Source organism: Motacilla alba, chromosome 5, assembly GCF_015832195.1.
Source record: "Motacilla alba alba isolate MOTALB_02 chromosome 5, Motacilla_alba_V1.0_pri, whole genome shotgun sequence".
NCBI classification, from domain to species: domain Eukaryota; kingdom Metazoa; phylum Chordata; class Aves; order Passeriformes; family Motacillidae; genus Motacilla; species Motacilla alba.
The window spans coordinates 18,323,436-18,350,620 of record NC_052020.1 but is presented as its reverse complement, the minus strand read 5'-3'; the positions used below and the strand labels follow the sequence as shown (position 1 = coordinate 18,350,620).

At 39.3% G+C, this 27,185-nt stretch overlaps 1 protein-coding gene across 13 annotated transcripts in view; it reads right to left on the bottom strand.

The window, feature by feature from the left end:
- Positions 1-26,866, bottom strand: part of PPP6R3 (protein phosphatase 6 regulatory subunit 3) — a 52,709-nt gene extending 25,843 nt beyond the window's left edge. For 5 of the 13 annotated variants that reach the window (XM_038137004.1, XM_038137007.1, XM_038137012.1 and 2 more), the window contains exons 1-10: positions 26,714-26,865; positions 12,917-13,088; positions 7,229-7,356; positions 4,998-5,230; positions 3,811-3,997; positions 2,877-3,014; positions 2,279-2,344; positions 1,313-1,425; positions 736-849; positions 48-177 (exon numbers count right to left, since the gene is read on the bottom strand). In XM_038137004.1, the coding sequence (XP_037992932.1) occupies positions 48-177; positions 736-849; positions 1,313-1,425; positions 2,279-2,344; positions 2,877-3,014; positions 3,811-3,997; positions 4,998-5,230; positions 7,229-7,240 (993 nt within the window). In that variant the 5' untranslated portion in view covers positions 7,241-7,356; positions 12,917-13,088; positions 26,714-26,865. Of the gene's footprint in view, positions 1-47; positions 178-735; positions 850-1,312; positions 1,426-2,278; positions 2,345-2,876; positions 3,015-3,810; positions 3,998-4,997; positions 5,231-7,228; positions 7,357-12,916; positions 13,089-26,713 lie in introns of all 13 variants that reach the window. The other 8 variants (XR_005256991.1, XM_038137017.1, XM_038137005.1 and 5 more) reach the window with 7 other exon arrangements.
- Between the last annotated feature and the right edge of the window lie 319 nt (positions 26,867-27,185).

Genomic DNA, 27,185 nt, shown 5'->3' with positions numbered 1-27,185 from the left:
TGGTAAGTTTTGCTTCAATTAATTTGTTAACACAAGATTTCACTTACTTTTGGAGGCTCAAGTAGGAGCTCATGGAAGGATGAAAGTCGTGCTTTTATGGCTTCTAAAACACTTTTGTTGACAGAATATGTGGAATTGCTCATGCCTGGAGGACAGATCTCTATATGACCTTCAAATCTAAAACGCACATAAGCAAAATTTGATAATTAGTACCAAAACTAGTTGTATAACATCTCTGAGGTATGTAACAGCTCTGAAAGGATGTGAAAATAACAAAGAGGTAAAAACTGCAAAAGCCTAGGGTTACACACACATAAAACTTAAGTCTGACATAACGGTTAACAAGAGATTTTCCCAAACACTAGCCCTAGTATTTCTAGGTTTATTGTGCTTGAAATCCCCAAAATAGTTTTGAGATTAAAAATTACATTTTAATTTGTTTCATTAAAGCAGATAAATATATTCAGTCACTGCACTACACCTATTTACTCTACTCCCTGTATCCAGAAACCAACTGATGAAATGCATTTAGTCGGATCTGTCTATTGGTACTCACACCAGAAAAAGCTGGAGAAAGACCGGTCATTTGGTGAAAGTGCAGTAATGTCAACCACAATCACTTGATTTGCATTTTTACTCCTTCTAGGTACAGCAGGTCACAGAAATGTTTGGTCACAAGCACAAGGAAGGCATTTGCTACTGCAGGCATAAACCAAGTGAAATAATAACACTTACGTCTGTCGCCTTGTCTCAAGTAAGGTCAATAGGATTTGGATTGCACTGACAATTGCAGATTCATTTTTTTCTTTATGAAAAATATTAGACAGAAGCTGCTCTATGATTTCTTGTCTGAAAAGAAAAGCATTGGTAACAGATGAAACCACTTCAGGACACAGCTGTTAGCAGAAGTAACTCCCATTTGCTCACATAAAAAAAGGGGAAAATGGAATACAGGAGAATCTTGTCTGGCAGAAACATACACTTAGATTAACTTAAAACAAGTAACAGAACAAAGCTGAAGTTTCCCATATTTAGTCTGCACAGTATCAAGCTGACCTCCATACATAAGATATCATTCAATTGGGCAGCACAGGAAATAATTTAATGAGACATTCCCACATTCCCCACTAGAAAATCCTCCAGGTGTCCTCTGCTTACTTGCCAAGTTATTTTTCACAACACAAACAAAAGATGGGTAGTCAAGAAAATTAACCTGAAAAGAGCTTGCCATTTTCTTAAAGTTTTCAAGGTCAAAAATTAAAACTAGTTTCTTATGAAGTGAGAATAAAATAAAAAATTCAAACCAACTTACTTCTCTAAACTTGCAAGCAGTGGATCTGGTTCTGAACTGTTCTGTACTTGTAGCATCTGGTCTCTGCTTAGACGAATAATTTCACAGAGTGACTGTGATGCATTTGAATGCCTCTGAAACAGAAAAACAGCACTCAGCACTACAAGAATAATAACAAGAATATGCTGGACTCTAATTCTTCAGTTAAAAAAGGTAAAAATTTCAACACGAACAAGAGCTCTCCTACCCAAAGAATATTCAGGCAGTAGCTTTATGCCATAACTAACCCTTAACAAAAAAAAATCTTAAAGCATGAGGCAAGAATCTATTAGCAACATTAAGGTGGCAAAATATGAGAACTGAATCTTCCAAGAACTCCAAGTATGCCTAAGGCTTTGATATGGATCTCAAAAAGGGGGCAAGGAGATGAACAAACCCACATAACCTTCTTCAAATAACCACACAATACAAAAATCAGCTTTCTGAAAAAAGCAAGCAGAAAACATAAAAGTTCTAACACCATATTACACCATGTACAGCTGAACAGATAGAGCCAGTGATGCCTTAAGTTTTAGCTTTTACATTTTTAAGATCCTGTACTGCATTAGTGTATAACTGAACTTCATATAGAGTGTTAGTAAGCTCTATTCACAGTTTGGTCAGACCAAATCCTTCCAGACCTGAGAACCAAGGTCACCATCACAGCCTCAGGCCTGAAAAGTATAAACAAAAGTGAAGTGGGGGAGAAGCAAACCAGGGCCACGTGACTTCATTACCTGAAGCTGTAATTGGACAATTAACCTCTAATATGCAAACAGACCAAACTTACATATGTCTGAGAAAACTCGTGACTGCCATCCATCTTGGATGGAGCCTGCACTGCCCAAGGTGTATCTGTTAAAGGCCTCTAATAAACACCCACTTTATACTCTAACTCTGTCTAGCCTCTGTTCTAGGTAGCCAGTCTAAGGCATCATCAGTACTTACATCTTCATCTTGAGATGGGTGTACGATTTCCACAAGCCGCTGGATAATTCTCTCCTCATTCAGCCACTGCAAAAATGTTTGTGGATGTTAATAAGAATTTTTCCCAAGTGAATTAATTAAATGAACTCATGAAACTGAAAGTAGCCCTCTGACAACTGTCACAAGTCATAATGTCAATACTTCTAAATAAGGATTAACAGTACTTCAGAAAAAAGAAAAAGTAAAATGAACATTTCTTAGCCACAGTAAAAAAGAAAATCTTAGGTTAATGTCAACAAACTTTGATGCCAAAGTATGTTTGGTAAGGTTCAAAACAATTTAAAAATTGCATCTATCAGATGTGAGTTAGATACCAAAGACTGGGGAAGAGACCAGCCACCCAGGCTCTAAGTTGTCCCCAGCAGCAGTGGGGTTTCACTGGAAAAATACTGGCAACTAGGGAAAAAAAACCAAAACCAAGAACAAACAAAAAACACAAACAAAACCCCACACATCTAATTTCAGCATATTCAAGAAATTAATTTAGCAAAGCCAGCAGAAGTTAAGCCAGCTTAGAGTTCACACATGTCAGACAAAAGCTGTGCGATATTTTACTTACATTTAGCACTTCCTGCCGGGGCTGTGGAGGTTCTATGCAAGTCAGTAGCCTGAGCAACAAGTCCATGATAGCAGAGGTCCCTATGTGCTTAATAATGAGGTCTACAAAATCATGCTTCCTCTTTAAAAAATCTACAATCTGGAAATGAAAAAGTAAGTTTATATTTGCTTCATATATTTTATGTGATAAATTACACCAATCACTTATCATTTCACTCTCCTATCAAATTGATAAAATAGATGAGAACTTCTTAAACACTTCTGCCACTTAAAGCCTGCAGCACAAGACAAGATAAAATAAAACCCAGGCAGAGGGCAGATCCATAATACTTGCAGTGCGTCCTGGGTTTCCTCTCAAACCCAACTTGCTGACCATAACCTACTTATAATCCAAACCAGAGTCAGGTTTTCTTTTTGATATGAATCAGTCTCATCTCTGCTTAGCAGGCAAAGCTCGACACAGCAAAACTCTTAATACAAACAGTACCTCAGGTTTGAAAGTCAAGTCATTGATGCTGTTTACAGTATTGAACCACATACACTGAGTACAAGAGCATTTCTGGACAAGGACTCCAAATCTCTCCCTGCTCTAAATAATTCTTCACATCAAGTCAGAATCACTATTACTGATTCAAGTAATTTACGTTTGTTTTTAACAGCAATAAATGCAAATATGATCATATAAAACGCTGAGCTAAGCCAAAAAGTAGGCACTCACACACTGATCGCATAAATAGCTCAGGCAAATCTGAATCAAATACATCCTATCCAAGTGCATTTTTAATCATGTGCATAAGGAAAAGGTGTCTTCAGCTAGGGTGGAACCTGAATGCTCTCTTTTGACTCTGCTACTATCCCTCAATTGTGTACCTTAAGGCTGAGTACCACAGCTTTATGAGAGCACTTCTAAAACTGGTGAATTTGCAAATAGTTACCTGTTCTGGTTTTCTGCTGATAAGAATACTTAACACCTTGCTGAAGAAACTGGCCAGTAGAGGGTTTAGAGGAGATTCATTTAAGAGGAAGCTGTACAGTTTCAGGAGTAAGGATTCTTCTTCTCCCAACCTATCATTGATCTGTGAGACATCTGATGTAAGCAGCTCACATGATATGTTCGGGTATCTGGGGAAAAGAAAAAATTATCCATCACTCTATACTTTGGAATTCTCGTACTTGCAGCTCTGAATTCAGAACCTGGTAATGCATCTGACTAAATTTTCAAGCAGGCTTGGTCTATACTAAAACACAAAGTAATAAAACTGCACATTCAGCCTATAAGCTCTGTTTTCATTTAAGAAGGGCACTACTTCAATCTTCAGTAGGCATAGAACACCAGTAGGAAAGCTGAAAAAGGAAAGAGTAAGCTTTCATTTCAAGAACTATTGTTAAATCCATCTCTTCAAGTACTGACTTCTTATTTGCTTCAATTTCCAACACTACTAAAAACATTTACAGGAGGCTTGGTTTTTAAGAAATGGTGAAGTTCTGCAACTAACAGTGTAACTTCTTTCACATTATTTTAACACACCATTTTAAGAAAAAAAAGCACCTTTCTGTACAGACACTAAAATAAGCCAAAAGCAGTAGAAGTGCTTTTCTACAAACTGCTGGATGGATTTTGAGCTTGAACCCTCTCAGCAAGCCAGAAGTCATGGCCATACTCTGGAAAGGAAAACACCAGCATTGGGACCCTAAGGACATTGTTCCAAGGATTATCACGAATCTTCAAAGAGGCATCTTCAAAACATCTCACAAATAAACAAAACAAAGCTAACCATACAGTTATACTACTCAAAAAGGGTTTTTCATTCAACTATTTTCTTAAACACAGCTGCAGGAAACTTAATGTGAGTCCTGGCTGGACCTTTTTTTAGCATCTCCTTTGGACATGAACCAGTTTTGGAAGCATTTGTGGATAAGAGGCTTCCATTTGAAAACTATGCATATATTAGAATGATTTACTTAGAAGTTCTGTGAAGCCTCTTGAAAACATACCTAATCTAAAACACACCAATACTGTACTATATACCACCACACAGGGATTCACACTATCAAATTAACTAGATTTATTTAGTCCTCTTTCCACCTTCCAAATCTCCCCCAACCCCAAAAGTTTTCCTACTTATATCGAATTTTTTCATCCATGTCTTGAGGTGGCTCTTCAATAATAAATGAAACTAAGTCTTCCAAACATTCTGACTTCAGCAGAAACTCTATAAGTTTGCGATTCTGAGCCTTGCACTCCTGTAGAACATCCTCTTCATCCATCAATTCCTTCAGTGTTACATCTTCTCTCTCTAGAAGTGTATCTATGTGCGATGACGAATGGAGATCAAATTTCCAAAACATGCTGGTCTGTGTAAGAAGAATAGCAGTATATCAGCAGTAGCCATTATTCTAACATCCAAAGCTAAGAGTTAGGTAGGGTTTTACTTACATGAAAGGAACATGCTAATTTGCATTAAAGAAAAAGGTATGAAATTTGCTTTTCCCATTCCTTGTTTTTAATCTATGCATTGAGTCAGAGATTCAGAACTATTTGCTCAGCAATTAATCGAGCTGGGTGAAGATGAAATGGACAGGGAGTAACTGCACTGAAATACCACCACCACCACCACCGAAGAAAACATCTATAAAGGTAGAGGAATTAAAAGAATTTTAGCTTGCAGGGAGCACACTTCAGAGTGCAGGAGCCAATTTCAACACTATGCTAATTGTCCCTGCCTCCACAAACTTGACAAGGAGGAATATCAAAGGCCAAAGTGTGTTACACAAACATGTCAAGGGCAGTGGCCCCAACCACTCAAACACTCTAAGAGGCTGTAACAGATCTGTAAAAATTAACAACTTCACCTTTTCCTATAAAATGCTTTGGCACCTCTATATTAATTCTGTTTCTCTAAGACACCTTTAGAACAGTTGCTACTGAGACAACTGTGCTATCAGAAGAGAGTATTTCAGTCTACAATATATCAAATAAATTCTTGCTTTCACCTCTCATTAAGCTCCATACAAACATTTCATTTCCCTCCAGCGATGAAAACAGGGCTTTTACATCACATTTGACCTCTGACACTGTAACCAGGCTTATATGAATGCAGATTTTAAGTGGACTGAAAAGAGATACTAGAACAAACTAAGAAAAACTTTCCTTTCCTTACAATTGAAAACAGCGGTTTTGAGCAGCACACTTAAAGAAAGAAAGAAAGAAAGACTCCTTTAGTAAAAATCTTCCTAATGTGAAAGATTCTATCAATATATTAGTTACTGCTCCGCATTAGCAATATCAGCTGTGAGGACATACAGTTAAGGCAGGGAACTTCAGTGAACAGTATTATTTTGGCAAGAATACTTCTGTAAACTGTAGGCTGTATACAGGAGCAAGCTTAAAGGCAATAATGCAACTATGCTGTTGTCATACACTCAAAACACCCCATAAATATATAACAGAAATACCCAATTCTTTTGCAACTAAGAGGCAGCATTTAAGCACTACTTCCAAGTTGAAACTGATTCAGCATGCACACTACAGCTAACTACACTAGAACAGCATTGTGTCAAGTTTAGTAATTGAGTAGTTTGGAAACAGAAACAACCTCAAGGATCTAGCAAAACTCTTGTGTGCACAGTCTTCCCACCAGCAAGATTTCAGTATTCAGTCTAAATATTATAAAGCTTGGTATATTCACTATGGAGACATTTTAATTGCTTTGAGGGTTTTTTGCTTTAACCAACACATACTGATCACCTTACTCTGCTTGACCTTTTTTCAGAAGCTGTAACATTCACAACTGGCCCTAGATTACATAGCTTTCTGTTTATAAAGATATGGGGTTCAAACAAAACCAATCCGGCAATGTACAGATTTATTTGACTGCAGTACTGGTACTAATCTAACACCCCATGCAAGTATTAAAAGATTAGGAAGCAGGAAAAAACCCCTATTTTGTACTAGAAGTATTAGTAAACTCTCAAGCAGGGTTTAACACACCTGTTCTTACAAATTAGCTTAAATCAATTTATACAGCTATGAAAAACACTAGCTTGTGGGTAATGCAAGCTGCACACAAACTAACCATAAGGAAGTGAAAACACATTAATGCATTACTAAAGCCAGAGGATATTTTTTGATTGGGATTTTTAAACCTCTAGAAAGTAGATCAAATCCCTCCCCTTGCCCCAATTAGTGAAAGTATAATGCTCATAAGTAATCACTATCAATGCTAATTCGAGACGTAAATACCTCTGTAGTGATTAACGCTCATTTCAGTAGCTTCAGTGTATTTCTCAGTCAGTTATTTCAAGAGAAATTCAACAATGGAAAAGAGCAATAACAAAAAAAAAGAGGCATACTACTGCAAACATGTTACTGCGTTATTTCACAAACTGTCTCCCAGGCAAGCTCCTTTAGGGGCTGCTCCCTCTATATGTCAGGTGCCGGCCACAGATTATTCCATCACTTCTCAACAGGAGCCCAGGTCCTTTGAAATAAGGAAAAATAAACAACATAAACTGTGCCAAAGGGAAAGTCAAGGAACCCTGAAGAGAAGAGAATTTTCTCAGGCATTATTACTGACAGTAATCTAGAATCAGCCTAGCATAGTTTTGATTGGAAGTTTTAAAATCAAAACATGTGATTGCTATTTTTCTCAAAGCCTACTGTTCTACCCTCCCTCCCAAAATCTACTATTCTGAATTATCACCATGCTTTTTCAAATTTCAGTCCCATTAACAGAGTTGGCATTAGGCCTTCTGTTCAAAACTCACAAGTGTGCTCCTTCCAAAACTTCACTACCTGCAAATTTATAAAAAAACTCAATGGATCAAATGGGTTGTATTACTCCTAGTATCACTTCATTTTCAGCCAGAGCAGAAAAAGACATTTAGACTAAATGCAAGATATAAAAGACTTCCAAATACGAGACATGCTCAAGATTAGAAACTACAAGAAGCAAAATAACCCAAGGTGATGTTAAAAACTCACATGTGGAAAGACAAAATGTGTTAAAGTTGGTAAAGATACTGCATATATTTGACTGTCTTTTTTAACATGTTAGTTTTCTATAATCTCTGAAAGTTTCCAGTAAGCAAGACTGACATTCAGTTCATTAAACATTACTTACAAAAGTTTACATGAACTTGATCAGCAAGTTCAACTTACGACAATCAAGATTGAGTTACATCTAATATCAATAAAAATATTGCTTTGTTTTCTTAATTAATATTGTTAACAGATTCTTCTCTGAATGAATGCTGAATAGCATTACAGGTAATGAACACTTGACTTAAATCTGAAAAGAAAAAAGTTCAAAGCAAAGAAAGCCTGCTTTCAATTGTTGGCATACAGGTTACTGAAATTCTCACTTTAATTATGTGCTAAAGGGAAGAAATAATGCTTAGAAATAATCCTTTCAGACCAAGAAGGAAAATTAAATCTTCTGTCTGTTACAGGGAAAGAAAACCACACAAATATTTTTAACAGTAACTAATCAGTAGCTCCTTTTTGGAGGTTGTATGCTTAAATGTCATTTCCATCCAAAAAAGTTGGTAACAGTTGTATCACAAAGTCTCTCTGTAGCTTCAGGTGATGGTAGCTGCCACACACCTTTCCTGAACAGACACAATCGTGTTTTCAAGCTACCAGACTAAGATGTGAATTCCAGTCAGAGAAGCATACGGTTTAATTTTGGACGTCTCCTATACTGAACCTTTTACAGAACAGACTAACAAGTCTTGAAGGCATCCAGAAGTCTTTTCAGTAAATAAGAAAACTAAAGTAAGCTGCTCCTTTGAGTTGAACTTTTAAGCATCATACTTAGGTTAAACAAACATGAGAAGGGCGTTTTACACCGAGTTCCTTCCAACTCAGTACCTCAGATTTCCATATAAAAGTGAGTAATTGGCAGCTCCAAGCAGACATGGGCATCTAGACCAGTGCAGAAGGAAAACCAGAAGGATTTCAGCAGCCAGCTGAAGGCTCTTTACCTGATAACTACAGAGATGCCAAAGGCATATACACAGAGCTTCAAGTAGGAATTTCACAGATTTTTCTGCAATGCCCAGTTTCATTTTTCAAGCAAGAGAAACTTTCAGTGTCAAACTGAAGATTCTGTAGCATGTGAAATTATGAGAAATGCTACAGAGTTGTAGCAATTACTGCATTATTAAAAAAACCTCAGAATCTGTCACTTTTCTTTGTGCACGACTGTATCTTCTTACTATAGAGTTCAAGCACACAGATGGAAAAGAAAATTAGTTACTTTTGCACCAACAAACATTTCCACAATTGAAACACATCCTAAGAGATGCAGCCTACAGGATTTATAATTTCTGTGCAGCAACTAGCCAAAGCCAACCTAGCTGCTGGATGCAAGTAGAGCAACTACCAAAGGAGTTCTTGATTTTAGGATGGTCTTGCATTTCTTAATGATAAAAGCATTTCCAGTGCAAAGAACACCTTGATCCTAAAAACCAAGTAGGTAGGTAAGTTTAAGGAAGGATAAAGTAATGATGAAAATCATTAATTAAGCTTTTATCATAAAAATTTTTGGTAGATTATCTTCTAAGGCCTTTAAACACTAGAGATTTATTTCAAATGCCAAGCATGCCCTTCTGCCAGCCTCAAATAACCTCACCTAGTTACTATCTAGGTATGTTCAGTGACATTCCAGCTTAGGGCAGGGGATCCCCTTTCTCCAGTCAATGGACTTTGACACTGTTCTAGCCTTTATAAAGTGCTTATTTTGACACTGAAAGTAGATTATCTGTTCAAAACAAAACTAAGCATGAATGCAATTCTGAAAAAAATTTAGAGCTGAAGAGAATTACCAGTGAACAAAAATGACAGAAGACACTCTAGCTGCTACTTTTTAAACTGCCTGTTGTACTCAGCAGAGCATCACCCATTGTAAACTTGCTGTCTACAGCTGCCTGTCCTAACCTATTTGGAATAAATTTATTTTCAATCAGAGCACTGAGGTTCACTGAGTACTATAGCTAGAAATATGTAAGCTGGTGTTCAAAATCCCTAGATTTAATTACAGTACTTTACAATTACATCCAGCAATCACAAAAAAAAAAAGGCAGTAATAAACTTTCATGGTACAGTTGCTACATTTTTTAAACAAAATGTAAGATCAATTTGACATAGAATACAAGTCTCAAGTGAATACAAAATAACACACAGCTGCTTCTTCAGTGTCAGAACAGCCTATTCACACCACAAACCCAAGATCTAGTGGAAAAGAAATACTTCATTACTTATAATAACCTACTAAAGTTTCAAAGAAACTCTGTGGAGAAAGGAATGAATAAATGGTTTGAAATTAAGAGGAATTAAATAGAAGAGAAAATAGAAACACCTATACCTCAACAGTTTAATACATAATTCTAATCCCATGCACATTCCTTCCTAGTCCACAGGCGTAACAAACTAGAAGTGATACTAAAAAGGAAACAAAACCAACAATTCCTTCACAGAAGACTAGGAGATCCTGTGCAGGCTGGCTGCACTTCATTCCTCACAGCAGGATTTCTGGATGCTTCACCCTCTTCTCAGCCACAGATGGGCACAGGGGATGCAGAGAGGGAGGTTACCAAGGATCTCTGACCTTCCTGCAAAACTGCTGCCACTGTCTCATGCAGGGGAGCCCAGACACAGGATGAAGAGCAGGCTGAAGCTTAGGCACAAGAGGGGAGGCCGAGGGCAGGCCCTGTGCCCAAGGAGCAACAGGAACAGGGAGTGATCCCCAAAAAGGAGACCTCAGTCTACCTAAGCCTCCTCCATCCACATGAGTGCATCTCTCAGGCCACAGCCTCCCCAGCTCCCAGGACAGCCATAGCTGGCCACATACACTGCTGCCACAGTGGCCTCCTGATGTCAGAACAGGATTCCTTCCAGACACTATACTCATTCACAGCAGGTATGGCTCCTCTGCTAACTACTACTACACTTTCAGAGGGTAACTACCTCCTCCTGAGAGAAATGCAGGAGATGCCATGCAACAGTTTTTCTCTGACTGTGAGAAAAACATGACAGAAAAGTGGATGAAGACAGTGATCTCCTAACATGCTCTTGAACGATGTGCCACCTCCTACTGAGGCAAGTTATTAAGCAGGGACTTCCACTCCCCTATCAGACATGAGAAGGAGGAGCCTGCTATTGCTACAGAACAGTTAAGAAGTGAAGTGAAATCACTTTTACCCTTATTTATCAATCCCAGCTGCACACCTATCTAGATGAGAACTATAAAAACACATCTGTGGATGAGTCAGCAGTGTACCCTTGTGGCCAGGAGGGACAATGGTATCCTAGGGTGCATCAGGAAGTGTGGCCAGCAGGTGGAGGGAGCAGATCCTGCCCCTCTAATCAGCCCTAGGGAGGCCACATCCGGAATGGAGTGCTATGGCCAATCTAGCCTCCACGGTTCAAGCAAGAAAATGAGTTACTGGAGAGGGGTCCAGCAGAGGCCACAATGATGAACTCGAGGTCTGGAGCATCACTTATGAGGAGAGACTGTGGGAGCTGGGCCTCCTTCGCCCAGAGAAGAAAAGACTGAGAGGGCATCTCATTCTTGCATACAAATACCTAAGCTGGGTGCCAAGATGATGGTGTTGAACTCTTTGGCATGGTGCCCAGCAACAGGATAAGGAGCAAAGGCCATAAACTAAATGACAAGAAATTCCACCTCAACACAAGAACAACTTCTTTACAACTGACTGTGTCTGAGCACTGGAACAGGCTGCCCAGGGAGGTCTGGAGACAATCAAACCCTATCTGATTATGCTCCTGTGTCAGCTACTCTCGGTGACCCTGCCTTCCTTGGCAGGAGGGTGAACTAGATGATTTCCAGAGGTTCCTATCACTTTTTATATAATACATTATATATATACATATATATATATACACACACACATATATATATACATATACACACACACATATCATATGCATATGCATATACACCCCTCCTTATGACTGAATGCTCCAATAATCTACAGCTTTGACATGAAGTGTGTAAATAAATCCAAACTAGTTCAAGTTTTACTCCAAGGCACCAATCCCCTAAAACTCAAGAGGTCATAACTGTTCAACAGAAGTACAAAAATCAGATGAAATCTATAGTCTGCAGTGAATTTTCAAGAGCAATTTCATACCAAGCAACAACTATATCCTCATCAATTCCTACACGATCTCAAACCACAGGTACCTAAGTGTTAATAAAGATGTTAATTTTCTGCAATAATTACAAATTAAGGCACTAATCTCTCCTGCCCAAGTAGAGAAGATACATCATTTTCTAGTCATTTCACATCAACTGCTAATTGCAAATTTAAAATATCCACTGTTCACAGAATTCAGTTAGATTTTTCCTAGTATGAATTCTTCCAATTAGCTTCAAAATGAACATCAAGAAATGCCCATGATTCCATAATAATATAAAGTGCAAGCTCAACAATAGATAGCTACCCAGAACACTTCTGCACTGAAACATGACCAAAAAATTTGGTTTAGTACCAAAAAATTATGTTGCAGAAGACAGTATTACTTCAGTATAATAATCTGTAAGCGTCACTCATATCTACTGTATGTCAGTTCACAAACACATTTGCTTTGAAACTCTTTCAAAAAGGTTGGGCAGCAGACACACTTCCTGGCACAAAAGCAAAACATGGTAAAACAAACAGAATATCCACAACTGTGTGTCTGGAACACCCCTGATTGATTTCTCCCCCAAAGCAGGGTGAAAAAAGATAGTGCAAGGGCAGGGTAGGTTAAAAGACAAAGTTAGAATCAGCCAGCTAGAAGGTAGTCAGAAAAAGGCTGCAAGAAAAGGGAAGACTTGGCCACAAAGCCTGAACTGAAGAAGAAACTGCAGCTTAGAAAGTGTTAAATGTGAACCTATAAAATCAGGTGACTTTAGTGGACATCAGGGACATGAAAAGCTTAAAATTTAAGTGGTTTCTGAATGCTTTAGGGTAAAGTTTTATAGATGCAGAAGCTAAATCTACTGCTGTAGGTGAAGTTTAATAGTTTCTTACCTGTTAAAACACAAAAGTTTTTAAAAGTTAAAAAATCAGAACGTTTTGTATTCTCTCAGGCTTCTTGCCCATTACAGGGTATCCTGGCAACAGCAAAAAAATCTTTCAATCTACAGTACTAGCAGATTAGCAGGACTGAATTAGCATTGAATTAGATGAAGCAGATTTCTTCCTACAACGACAAAAAAAAATTGTATAATTTAATATTGTTAATAGGTTCTATTCAATAGCTTGACAACTGCATAAATACTAAGGACTGTTTTGCAACAAATATAACAAGTGAATAGAGGAAAAAACCAATTTGCTAGGAAGAAAAATGTCAGTTCAGCGCAACATACACTGAAAATAAAATGAAAAGCAGCATGTCATCTGAAATACCTATTTACTTTTAAACCAATTTTACCATTTCCCTCCATTTTTGGGAGTCAAAGGAAGAAACTTCTTTGTCTCTCTGAAACGAAACTGCCTTTATAATCTGCAATTCACTGAAATCTAACACAAATCCAGACTTAAAAATAACATCTTCAGATCTGGAAGATCTGAAATACCCATTACTAGAGCTTTCTGCAGTAGGTTTTTTTTCCTATCTTCATAACTATTCCCTTATATTAATGTCATTTATCCACAAACCTGCATAGAAATAAACTAAGAAGCATTAAGAATGCCTGTTCTGTTAGCAAAAGTCTATAAAGAATTCAGCCAGTTTCAATTTGAAAACAGGCCAACTTCAAAAGAACCAACACAGACCACATCCAGGCTTCCAAACTAACAAGCTGCATTAAGACAGGATTCAGTCACCATTATGAAAATCTCTACTTTTGAAAGTTTAATATTACTTTGCTTTACACTAGAAGAATTAATGAGCCCTATTAGGTATCTTTAACTGGTTTCAGACTGACACTTACCTGTCTGTGCTCTAGTCAACAACACACAGGCAAGAAAAGGCACCCTACGAACTGATTTTTCTTTCCAATGAGCTGTTTGTAGTAGTTGCAGGAAGAATTTCTAAAATAAAAATTCACCTTCACTTTCCAGCACTTTGAGGGGCTTTTTGGTTTTGCTTTTTAACACAGGTTTCAAGCAACGCAATACTTTGGTTTCTTTTGGGAAGGGGGTAATACTATTTATGGAAAATAAAAGTACTAGCAACTAAGAAGAGTCGCAAAATTAGTGGCATGTTTATTAACTCAGATCAGTGACTACCCAGCATTTGGCATCTTCAGCTAAAAAACCCGAACTATTCATCTCAATAGCATTTCAAGTATTCTGCCAAAGAGAAGAATGATTTAATTTCACACCTTCCATGTTACAGGTAAGGAGCTGTGTCTTCAAAGCTGGTTTTTGATCTTTGCAGGTGATTTAACAGATGGCTGTGTCAACCTAAAGATCACAGATTCAAAGACTAGGTTGGAAATAGGTTGGAAAGGACCTTAAAATTATTTCTTAGGTTATTTTAGCAACATACACATGAAATGAAGCTCAGTGTAATACACTGACCATAATTCTCTTATAAGTCTTTTAAGGGCATTTTTTCACCAGCAGACCTTCAGATCTCCATGCCTCACAGACCTGCCAATACCCTGTGAGTCCAGTGATGAACCAGAGCAGAAAAAGTAAACAAACTTTCTGGACTCAGTTCACTTCACTGAAGTTTTCTAGATTATTGTTTCTGCATTTTAAAACTGTACCTATGTTCCAAAGCGAGGTCCAAAAAGGGAGAAAACATCACTTCTTCGGCTATGTGGAAACAAAGTCTGCTTAGCTTAATGTGCTTTTAGAAGAGTTTACACATTCTTAACATCCACAGATTTCAATTGCTAGTGGAACTATCCAAATGAGAACCACTATTATTACTCCCCTTACAAGGATGTCTTTGTTATTTCTCTACTCTGCTTTCTGTTTGAAGACTTCAGTGTCTAAATACCCTTGTCTAGCACCAGAACAGTTGGCTTCTGAATTCAACACAGTAGGATCACATAGCAAATTAGAGACACCAGTGTAATCAAAATTAGCAAGACACTTGGAGTGCATGTATTATAGCATAACCTGTAAAGGGTGTGCCCAGAACCCTGCTCTGGTCAATCAGGACTTTTTCAGTCCACCTCAGAATCTACAAGAGTATAGAGGACGGTCTAAAGACTGAGTTACACTTACTGGTTCATATGGTTTATAAACTCAAACTGCTCCTCTCTGCAGGACAGATTAGGTACTGCATTATGAAAAAAGGGACAAACCCCCACCTCCAAAAACCCACAGGACTTCTTTCCATAAAACAATATAAAAAAAGAATCATCTGACTGGATCTGGATGAGGTTCAAGTCTCTTTAAATCTGACTTTCCTACATCCAGGGATGGCTTACATTCAGCAATAGTTCAGCCAAGTTAATACAGTTCTGTCACGAAGAAGCACCCAATGATGGAAGGTTAAAACCTTAGACCTGAGGTAACATGCAAAGGCAGGATGGAAGTATTGGCATGTGTACAGACAGATTACATTCAAACACAGAACTACGAAGACTCATCACAACCAGGACCACACCCATGTTCATGTTTTATGTGATATACCCAGAAAATAAAGCAAGGCACAACTACCCAGGGTAGGATCCATCTTCACATAAAATACAATAGCATGGCAAAGTCTGCTTTAAGTATTACCTAACAAACTTTATTCACACATTTTTAGATAAAAGTTAACCACTATGTGATCAGTTGCCATAAAGAGAACTAAACCAATTTTATTAATGCTGCATGAACTGGGCCTTGTCTGTTTCTAAAACCATTCCCATGCATCTCCATTGGCCCATGCATCTCCAGCACAGAAATGAAATAAGTGTCTCTACTAATAGAAACCAACATTAACATTTGTGCAAGAACTGCAAGCTCCTGAATAACGCTGCTCTTACAGTAATTCTCTGCATGCATTAACTTATATAACTTCATATATCTAAAATAAAGTTGTTACATAAGCTTGACAAAACCACTAGAACACCAGCATCTCTTCTGGAACGTAATGGCCTGGACTACAATTAATAAAGGGAAGCACAGGACATGGGATGGTTTAGTTCTATCACCTCTCTAGGCCAGAAAAAGTCCAAGAATTTTTATGCAACACACATGAAAAGCAGCTGAAGCACAAAAGAGTAGAATCTTCTCCCTTCTTCCACTGGCTTACCGGCCCAGAAAGATCCCCCAGTGAAATTACAGGCTAGCAACACAAAACTGTTTAAAGTAACATTTCAGCAGAGCACTGTGAAAGCGTAATTTAAGACTCAGCATTGCTCCCTACCACACCTCTCCAGATGTCAGGTGAAAAAAACCCAAGTAATGGGCACTCCTCCTTATAACACTCGTGTTACCACACAATCACAAACAGCTCTTCCCAAAAGCTTTCAAGCAACCCCTTGAACAGATGGTTCTCAAAGAAACTTGACCTGAAAGTGTTGTCCACAACCATCAATTTGGTAGTGGTGAGAGCTGAAGGGCCAAGACAGGCGCATCTGAACGAGTCTAGAATTCTCATATGTGAACTAATCAGGATTATAGAAAAATCTTCATGACAACCAAGGCAATTTTTAAACCCTATGAAGCACCTCACTTAGGTCAGGATTTAAACTTTGAATGCTTTGGCTATCAGTTCCCAACACCTTGCTTAGAGGATATACTTGTATGCTGAAATGTCACCATCCACACTTAGAATGAGGATAAGGACTAAAATTCCTCATGGTCTCTCACAGGAGTGCTTTAGGATGCTAAATTAGCTTAGGCAAAGCAGCTTTGTTCTACCCCTTGCTGTGCAGTCACCCTTTGTTGGCTCCACCACAGCAATGAAACTTCTGCCAAGACATTTCCAAATGAGAAAACCTACTTCAAAATGGCAAATGAAGGAGGAAGAAGAAGGGAGAAGAGTTTTTCTGCCATGTCCATGGGATGGAACAACTCAAAGGGTCTATCAATCACCAGGGCCACTGCAGCCAAGGAAGAGGGAACACACCATTAGGGACAGTGCAAACAGGATGTGACTCTTCCATCTTTGCCCTAAATTATATCACCTCATGTTTGCCCTAAATTATATCACCTCTGCTCAGGATGACAGAGTAAAAGCTCTCCTGAATCCAATAAATAAGATGGGTGATGTTGAATTTGGACAATTCAGCATCAGTTCTACTGTTGTCTCAACCAGCTGATAATCTGCAAGCGTACATGAGTCCCGAATTCCTGTACTGCTACTCTGGAAATGCAAAAAACCCCAGTAACACTAACTTACTGCTTTAGCAGTAAACTTAACTTTTTTGTTTGAACATTTTAGAAACAACTACTGTAACTTAAAGACACAGTCTTACTTTGAAAGGCATGAATTTTACCAGAGGTTTCTTTTACAAGCATGTGTTTCATTCTGTTCACTGCATTAGTTCAAAGACAGCGTGAGTTTGGAATTATTTTTTTTTCTCAAGTTCATCCTCCTATTCCCTTTGTGGATTAGGCCTTGAAAGTTGGACATCAATCAAATTTTGAGGCACATGAAAAATACATGGAGGTAAAAGAAAGCTATTTCAGCAACTTCTAACCAGGACGCCAGTGTTCTTTCTGTATAGACAGTGCATTCATTTCTATTATTTGCTTTATTTTTTTCATGCAAAATCCCAGTCTTGCAAAAAAGAATACTTAAAGACCATTTGCAGTTCAGAAATGGAAATCAGCAGCCTCTAGGAGCATATCAATGTTTTGTCCCCTGAAGCTCCAGTCAGCTACAGCTGCTGCCAGAACTGGAGTGGACTCTCGCATGAAGATAGCAACTTCAAAATTAAATCCAAAGCAATTTGTAACTTCTTGCTTAACTCTTCACTTTCATTCAAAGTTTCTGGGACCTGTTGTTCAGGTAGCCTCAATTTTCATTGTAAATTACATGAACTGCACTAGTTAAAGGCTGTGGACAAGAGTATATTCCTGCTTTTCCTCATTCTAAGCTTTACAAAGTCGTAAGTTTTGACAGTTTTAAGTTCTCAAGTTCTTTTAATGAGGATATCAAGAAATGCTACCATATCCTGAAAAAAATGACAGAACTATTCAACCCACCCTAAATGAACACATAAGCTAAATAGTCCCTTAATGACAGTATCATAAGCATGTTTTGCTTTTCAGAATGAAAGTTAGAATCCCTAACACTCTTCAAAGGGTGTTCAAATCCAACATCGTGAACAGTTGAAGACATTTCTTCTTCTAATTTTAAATTTAAGTGAATTAGAACATCTTTTATTTTGATTTGCTCATGGGCAAAGACTACTAAATTGACTTGATTTCCCAAAGAGCTTAATCCCCATCTATACTTTTTTCCACAATAGCAGCATTTTCAAGTTTAACAATACAATCCCTAGGACTATAGAAAAAAACTTCCAAGTACAACTTTTCTACTAGAAAGTTCTTCCAATGAAGACACTTTTCTACTAGAAAAGTTTTTCCAATGCCAAGCAAGAGAAATAAAACACAGAAGTGCTCAAGGGGAGTGATGCTACTTTAGCATATTCACTTCTCTAGATTTTGGTATCTGCATTACCAAAATGCTTTAGTGCCACCTGGAATCTCCCCAGCCTGGTGCCAATCTCACAGCTTTATTTGACCCTTTAACCAAACAAGAACACTGCTTTCCTTCACAGAACATACCCTATATTATATATCCAGGGAAAACAGCCTACACAACAGTTTCCCCACCTCTGCAGGTATCCTGAGGATGAAGCTAAGTACTTAGAAAAGAAAAATATTCTAATACATATGAAATGTCAAATATTTGATGCTGAACAGTCAGACTAACTTATCACTCAAAGACTAAGACAGTGGCTCAATATCCTCCTTCTGTAATACAGAGCTGTTACTTAAACAACAAGCTTTAAAAAAACATGACCAGCGTGACTTTTCTGAGACTCATCTTAGAAAACTAAGAAAATAATGCTTTTAAATAGGAAGATTTCATCAATTCTCACCTACATAAGTTTAATGAACTAGCCTCATTTTTATTTAGGTACGTGCAAAAATATGTTTCAGAAAAGAAATTGGAAACCCAGCAAAATCATGAAACTTCAGTGCAAAAAGCCTTCCCAGTGAAGCATGAAGTGGCTATTAAGCTAATGCTTTCTTTCCCATTCCCCACTCCCACAGGCAATTTATATTTTGGAGACTCCAGTAACAGAGTTTTGCCATGCTGTCCTTTTGCAAACCACACACACAGAGCAATCACACATTTTTTTACACACAGGTGCCTCTGGTGTCTCAACTGAAGAAAAGTAATGCCTTCCCCATGGAACTCTTCTATTTTGTTGGACAACAGCACAGAAATGAAGACTGCCTAACAGAATAAGACACCTTCTTCCAAGTGCAACACTCACCCTAGTTTAATGAAAAAAAACCCTCAAGTTCCATTAAAAAAAAAAAGCAAACCTACTATTTTCTCTGTCATCTTCAAAATAATTTTTTTTAAATTCTACTTCAATGCTTCCTAATTAAGACTCAAACACATCAGAGAAGCAGATGTGAATGCCTTCCAGAATTCTATTGCAGTTGCAAGTGACAACTGTGGGGCAAGTCTGTCTCAAAGATTTAGCAGCAGTTCTTAATGATACTGTTTCCAAAGGGTGATTAGTCTCAATTTTTACACTGAAGTGATCATCAGCTGAGCAATACCAGAAGGGCACTAGTATGTACTTGCAAACAGAGTTTTAAAAACCCACGCAAGCAATATGCCACAGTTAAGGGACACAGTGTCCTTCTGAAATGACCCTTCCTTGAACTGGTGGTTTTCTCTTTAATTTTCTTTGTGCCCTTTCAAGGGAGGGCTACCACACAGTAACTCACCATGGTACTTTCAGCATCCATTCCTTCCCACAAGTTTTTCTCTTCACTACCAATCTATCTGCCAACAGTTTTCTCTCCTGCTGCAAGAAGAGCCTCAACTCTCACCAAGAGTTACTTCAAGAATTACTGAACACATACTGTTAAAACTAATCCCAAAGCAAGACTGGAAACAGCACTGATAGGTTATAGTTACACAAAACTACAGTGATACTTCTCTGCCCTACGCCTACTCAAGGGATTTAAAGCATAAAGTTTCAAAGAAACCAAGCTATTTAAAATGCAAGCTCAGAATTTAAAATGGTATTTATTACAGCATTACATGATAAAGCCCTAAAGAGAAATACCCTGCTGAGCCAAAGACTTGTAAATCAATTTACTTAAGACCTGAACTTAAGTCTTCTATTCTTTACAGTAACATTTAGGGTTCCACACAGACTTTTGTCAAGACAGTCTTATTACCATTCCAAAAAGTCAAGTTACTGCTATGCCAAGTGGCACAGAAATTAACTTAGTCTGAAATGCCTTGAAGTCTATAACAAGACTTCTTAGGTGGTTTCACTCAATGTTCACTAACTACAATAATTATTTTTTTTAATTACACATGTGGATAATCGATAAACCCTTCTTCTTATGAAATCAGCACCGCATTACAAACTTTTATTGTCTCTGTAAATAATTTCATTCCTGGCTGCACAGCACTACAGCTTCAACATGGGAGGAAAAAAAACCCAACCCCACTGCATTCTAATCTCCAGCCTAACAGCTAGGATTACAAATTAAACTTCATAATTCCCAAACCCAGAATAGGAGAAGACTGGACCAGTGCATTTCAAAGAAAAAAATCTTGTACAAGTATTAACATCATTGCTTTCTGTTATGCCCTAAAAGACATCCAGTTTCCCATAGTGAAAAACATCTGCAGGTGTTTCCTATAATAAATAAATATATAAATAAGTAAATACATAAACCCCATGGGTTTTTCAGACTTTGAATCTTTTTCTACAGACACTCTCATACATAAAAGATTCAGAATTATTCTTGTATGCCTTCAATATCCTATCTCTCCAATTCCAGTCTGGGCAACTAAATTCCCTAGTCAATAACCAAAGCATTAGGGATTAATTTATAAGTATAACTTGCATTTGTGCATATAATAAATTTGCATTTTTGAAGCAGAGCATCAAAGCCAAGTATAGCTGGTACTCAGTTCAGCTATGTTAAAATTCTTTGGTTTTTGTTCTCAAAATAAGTCATATTTAAGTACAGCAGGAGGGCACACTGGATGAGGCAGACACAGGAAAAAAAAGTACGTGCCAATCTATGACTGAAGTCATATTAAGACAACTGCACCTGGCACAACTACTGAGTATCCACAGCAATGAAGCATGAATGGGTTGAGAAGTTGTAAAGTTCAGTCTTCAATCACATATTACTTGTATCAGAAGAATGTATAAACTTTCATACTGTGACTCTAGAAGAGAGCATTAGCCCTTGGAGTACAGGCAAGCAGCCTGAAAAGACACATTGGGTTTTTTATGTTGATCATTAAGAAATGCAGATCTCTCATGGCTGTTACCTTTACCATCTCCTTTATCACATTTCGCTAAACAGAGTTCAGTGAACAATTTTCTGCTACTTGGATGTGGATTAAAGCTGTAACAAAGAGCCCATCATCAGCATCAAGTACACACAGAGAAGGATCCTTTGATGGATGTTTGCTTGTCACAGCCAAAAGGAAGAACTGATACTTCACAGCCAGCTCACTGTACCTTCTACAGCTGTCCCTCACAGACAGGAAAAGACTCCTACATGTCATCACCCCTCAGAGCTGCCATGAGCAGTGACAAACTCCTCCTTTGTAAGAGCCAGAAAGAACAGAGAAAAACAAACATGGCTGATGGGAACAAAACCCCTGTGCTGTTCCAACTTCTAGGTGCACTTCCACCTGGACTGACCAACATTGACATCACATGGACTTTAACTTCCTCACAGGAATCCCCTTACTAAAAAAAGCGGGTCTGTTCCTGCCACCACCACAGCTTTGTTTTAGCTGTCTCTAAACTTTCCATCCTTTTCCAAGAATTTTGGTGACAACAGCTAAGTTGACAAAAGTAACCTACTACTTTTTAGTTTCTAGAAGATTTAGCTTTCAGTTACATGGACATCCAGCGAGTCCGTCAAGACAGAAGCAGAGGAAATAACATGAATTCAAATTCTGCAGTTCACATCAGACCTAAAGTTTACAGCTGAACTCTTAAGATTAGTAACTGGTCTGAGCAGTAGGTACATGGTAAGCAAGAACAGAACATGCAGAGCCCTACCTCTGCAAATCACAGAAAGAATGACTTTTTTCACCAATACCTAACCTACAATTTTTGCCTTAATGACACTTAAGAGTAATTGGAAAAAAAAACCACACACACAAAAAAACCCCCCAAAAAACCCCCAAAAAAACAACACCCCACACAAAACCCCTTTTTTTTTTCCCCCCTGCACTAAGTGTATTGGAAACACAAGATTTGGTTTCCACTACACTTATAAAAAAAGCAAATAGCACTGTATTTCCACCATTTCTATGAGGATCAGTAATTGCATAAGCACTCTGCGACAAAGAAGCAGAAATCCACCCTGTGGAGGCAGTGGTTTACACTCCTTTCACAATGCAAAAAGAACTGAAATAATATCAACTCGTAGCAAGGCAAGCCTTGAGAGTATCTACTACTCCCTGGTTTTCTGCTGTAACAAAGGCTCAAACAATACAATGGAAAATGCAATCACACCTGCACTAGCATTGCCTACAGCCACTGCACAAAGCACTACTTGAAGCTTTTAATCTATCAATTAGGTTACTCCCACAAGAGAGAAATGTGCAACACAACTGAGGATTAGTCTTGGGCTTTGCCCTTCTAAAGGAGCATCATGTACATTTACAGAATAGTTTAGGAAATAATGGGATTCACTTCAAAAACCCACAGCAGAAGTTAAATTTGTACAACAAAATCTTATTTTATATACTGGTATCCAGTAAGAAATCGTGCCAATGGTCACTCAAGAAGGGAACTCTCCCACTGTGTAACAGGGGTGGGAAGCCTGGGATTCACTTCTGTAATTAATCAGAATACTTTTAGTACTGAAATAGCTATTCTAGAACATAATTAACTCAGAAACTACTTTTTACTAAAAAATTTCAAGTTTTCATCCTCCATCCTGTGCTTTATTACCAAACTGGAAATCACACGGCCATCTCTGAAGCCTCCCCTAGGACAGGCTTGGGCATCCTAAAAGAGCTTTAGAGATTTCTCCATGTTTAAAAGCATCTTTTGGCACGGGTGACAAGAGATGGCCTATGGTGCTCCTGCACTCATTTTCAAGAAGGGCCAGTTGACACAGGCAAGAGACCACTGGCCATGTACTCCACCTCCACAGAGACACACAACTTAAACTGCATAAATGTTTGGAACCATCTAATCTAAAACAAAATCAGATAAAGTTTTAAGAACCTTTCAAGGAAACTAATCCATCCTCAAATCTCACCACTGGGCAGTTTCTGCTTGTGCACATATACATTTTTTATTCTCCTTTTTTTCTCTCCTACCCTTCATTAATCAAATCCCCACTTTGCATTTCCCAAGCACGCTTCTCTGCCATTCTGCCTACAGGCCTAACAACATAAATCTCCCCTCCAGTGGAGTGTTACAGCTTCACTGGTCCATAAGGTTGTATGCTAAGGTGCTTTCGCTAGTCTTTTCCACAGCTGGCATGCAACACATCCCACAGATTTGACACTGAGCATTTCAAGTGTAAGAGGAAAACATACATCCATTTAACAGAATTAAGGGATGACTATATGAACAGCAAGAAGAAAAAAAAAAAGTCAAAGGGTCAGGCAGGAACTTTTTCACCTATTCCAAATCACAGATACCATTTCAAACATGCTTCTTGGCATGTTATGTAAGCTATTGAATAATCAAGGGTCACAAAAAGTCTTGTATTTCATACCAACAATTTTTTTGCCAATATTATGTGAAGAGCTATTCCATAAACCGGCAAGCTTAAACCACGTGTCCTCCCAATCTTTTCAAGTCAGTCTAGTCCACTTCCTGAGAAGTGTCCCAAACTAGCTATAAAGCTACATATAATATCCAAGAGTAGAAAAATATTTTACTTCAGTTGCTTAGTAGCATATGGTTTCTAAAACAGATGCTGGCACCCTGACACGCTACAGAAACAATTAAACATGCTATGCAGAGCTTTCAACATGATGTTCATGTTCTCTGTGCGTCTTCTCCTTGATCTTTCAGACTTGCTTCCCACCCCAAAAAATACCAGGATCACTGGTTTCTCAAGTTCTTGGCTCCCTTCCTCCAACTGACCAAAATAAGAAGACACAAGCAAGGTATTATTTCTCATTTACCCATACTTGTTTTATTATTGTGAAAAGTTTTGCCAAAAACAATGGCTCTGCATCTTGCTCTTAGGACAACCCAACCAGAAATGTGGTCTTCTAGAATCTGGGTGTGAGATACTAACCTGAGCTAACACAGTATTCCTAAAGCTGGCTATGAGACAGTGGAGTACACAGCAAGTTTAAGGACCACAGGTGAAGGTGCTAATACAGAAGACTCATCTAGAGGGCACACAATGTGCTGAAGCCATCCTGCCTTACCACAGAGAGAGATCACTATGCTCACACCAGCACCTGTTCTGCCCAAGCACAAAAGCCATGGTTTCCACCATAGTCCCAAAGGCCATAAATTGACTCAGTTACCCAAGAAAAGTGAATACAAAAGTCTCCCACCTACAAAGATGTTGTGTACTGTGCTGAAACACTGCTCTTTGCAACCATATTGCAATAACCCATTTTTTAGCTTCCACCCTTAACTGTGGAGTTAAGTACATACTTCAAGGCTTTTTAAGCACTTGGACAAAACAGGACATTAATGGACAGAAAAGAGAGAGGACCAGACACTTCTTCAACACGTTTCTCTCTTCTGACTGTCCCAACCTCCTGGCAGGTTGGTTTTGAGCCAGCTCTTTAGCATTTCTCAGTACATGCACGTCAAGCTTAAGCTGAGTAAATAAGCGAAGGTGTTGAGCCAAAACAACAGAGTTCACTCTCTAAACATCTGTCAATACTAAAGCTTCATACACAGATTTCTGCTCTAGTTCTGCTACATTCAGGTTCCATCTACTAATTCACTTGAATTCCACTCTTGGAACACGATCTGATTCTCTGAGTGGTACACAGGCTATAGCATCACCTCCCTCAAGTGCAAGACAGAAGCAATCCAAAGGAAAAAGTCACTTTTGCTCACTTCAGCAACTCAGCAGAAGTGAGCAGCTGCAAAGAGACACATGAACTACTCAGTATCTTTAATTCCTTAAGGGACTAACAGCTACCTGAATTGTGTTTTTAAAAAATCCGAAGCCGTGATGCTTACAGCAGTTTTACATACAAATCTAACTGACTTGTAAAGAAGCTGTAATGCACTACCCTACTTAAAGGCATTCCTGCTAAACAGGTTGCTTTTCTGGAATTTCTAAACTGCACCTTTCACTCCACTCAATGTTTTCCTTGATCATGGTAAACAGATCTCATCAACAGTTCTTCTGGCCAAAACAGTATTTCCAAGCAGTTTTAGAAAATAAATTCCTTTAGTAACTCCAGACAGCGCAGGATTCAATGCCTATACGTTCTGCTTTTCAAAAAGAAAGCAAATAAGATTAATCCCTTATGTTCAAATAATATCATAGATGGACAAAACAAGTAATTTAAGTGAACCTTAAATCGTACTTTAAAAAAAACTGTCAACTGGATATCACTTTTACATGGTGTCTCATTAACAATTTACATATTGAAAGGTAATTCTGCAGTGTTATTTTCTACTTGTATAATAAAGAAACTCTTGCAAGCTTCAGTTAGTCCATGTCTTGTTACTGAAAACATAAATAACACAGAGCTAAGTAATCAGAGTCTTATTTGAATGTCTGATGCACTGGAAATAGACCATTCAGTTCAAATAACTTCAGCAATCTTTCTGGAACACTGAAACAGAGAGACTTCCCATCTTTCAGCATCCCAGAAAAAAAACCACACAGGTATTTGTATTTGTGCAATCCAAAAACACACTGCACTGTTAAGAGTACATAGACTCATTCCACTGAAAGACATTCAAAACCTAAGTAATACCATCACCAGTAAGTAACAGAATCTTTCATTTTTAAGTTGTCAACATCTCAAAGGATTCCTTTCAAAAGCTATCCACCTACTCCTAAGTTTTCTCCACTCAGAACACTTTTTTAAAATAGCAACACACCCATTCAAAGTATCTCACTGTTCTGACTTAAACAACATTTATGCTGACAGAAATGATCTTTAGCCTCAATTGCACTTATGTCATACAAGATAGTCTCGTATGACACTAACTAGACTAAAACACTAATTCCCTCTTACACTTTGGAAAGTTCTTAGCAACCAACAAAAAACAAAACCAGAAAAACTGGCAGGTTCAAGGCGAGATTTTGCCAAACGCGTTTAACAGCAGTTAAAGCTTACCCAAACACTGCTACGCTCCTAAACCATTCCAGTTCCAAGAAGCCGCCTTGCTACAGGCGCAGAGCAGCCCCGCGGTGCCACAGCGAGCCCCGCGCGGCAGCCCGGGCGCGAGTGGCGGCGGCCAGGAGGGCTCCGCCGCGCGGCCCGGCCTCCCCGCCGCGCCCCGGCCCCGCGCCCCGCCGCCGCGCCCCGGCCGCCCCGGGCCCCGCGCCGCGGCTGCGGGAGGCCGCGCACGACCGGCCCCGGCGGCCCCGGCCCGGTGCCGCCCGAGCAGCGCCCGGAGCCCCCGCACGGCCGTGAGCGGGCGCCAGGCCCGCGCCGCCGCGGAGGAGCCGCGGCCGGAGCGCCGCTCTCGTGGAAGCGGCGGAGCGGAGATCACGGCGCCGTCCCGGCCCTACCTCGGCAGCGCGTCCCCCGCCACAGGCCCCGGGTGCCTCCGCTCAGGCGGGAAAACCTCCGCTCGCCACCATCACCGACGCTCCAAGATGGCGGACATGGCAGCTCCGGCGAGCCCTCCTCTGCCTCCGCCCACCTGCCAATCACCTCAACCCGGCACCGCCCTCCTTCCCGGTTCGCCCCTTTCTATTGGGCGCTGTGCGGAGCTCGGTCTCTCATTGGTCGTCTGGCCAACGTCAGTCACCCGGCTGCGCGACTGCGACAGGGTGGGACGCGGATGGCGGTGGGCTCTCGGCTTCCCGTTGGCCAATTGGCGCATGGGGCGGGTGCACCTCGATTCCCACCTTCCCAGCCTAGCAACAAGGGAACGTCACTCTGATAGGCGTCTCCTTCGACCAATAGAGAAAGCAGATTCCTTTTAAAAATAAACCCCTTCTGTCCAATCCGGAGCCGGGGCGCTCGGAGGCCGCGGCG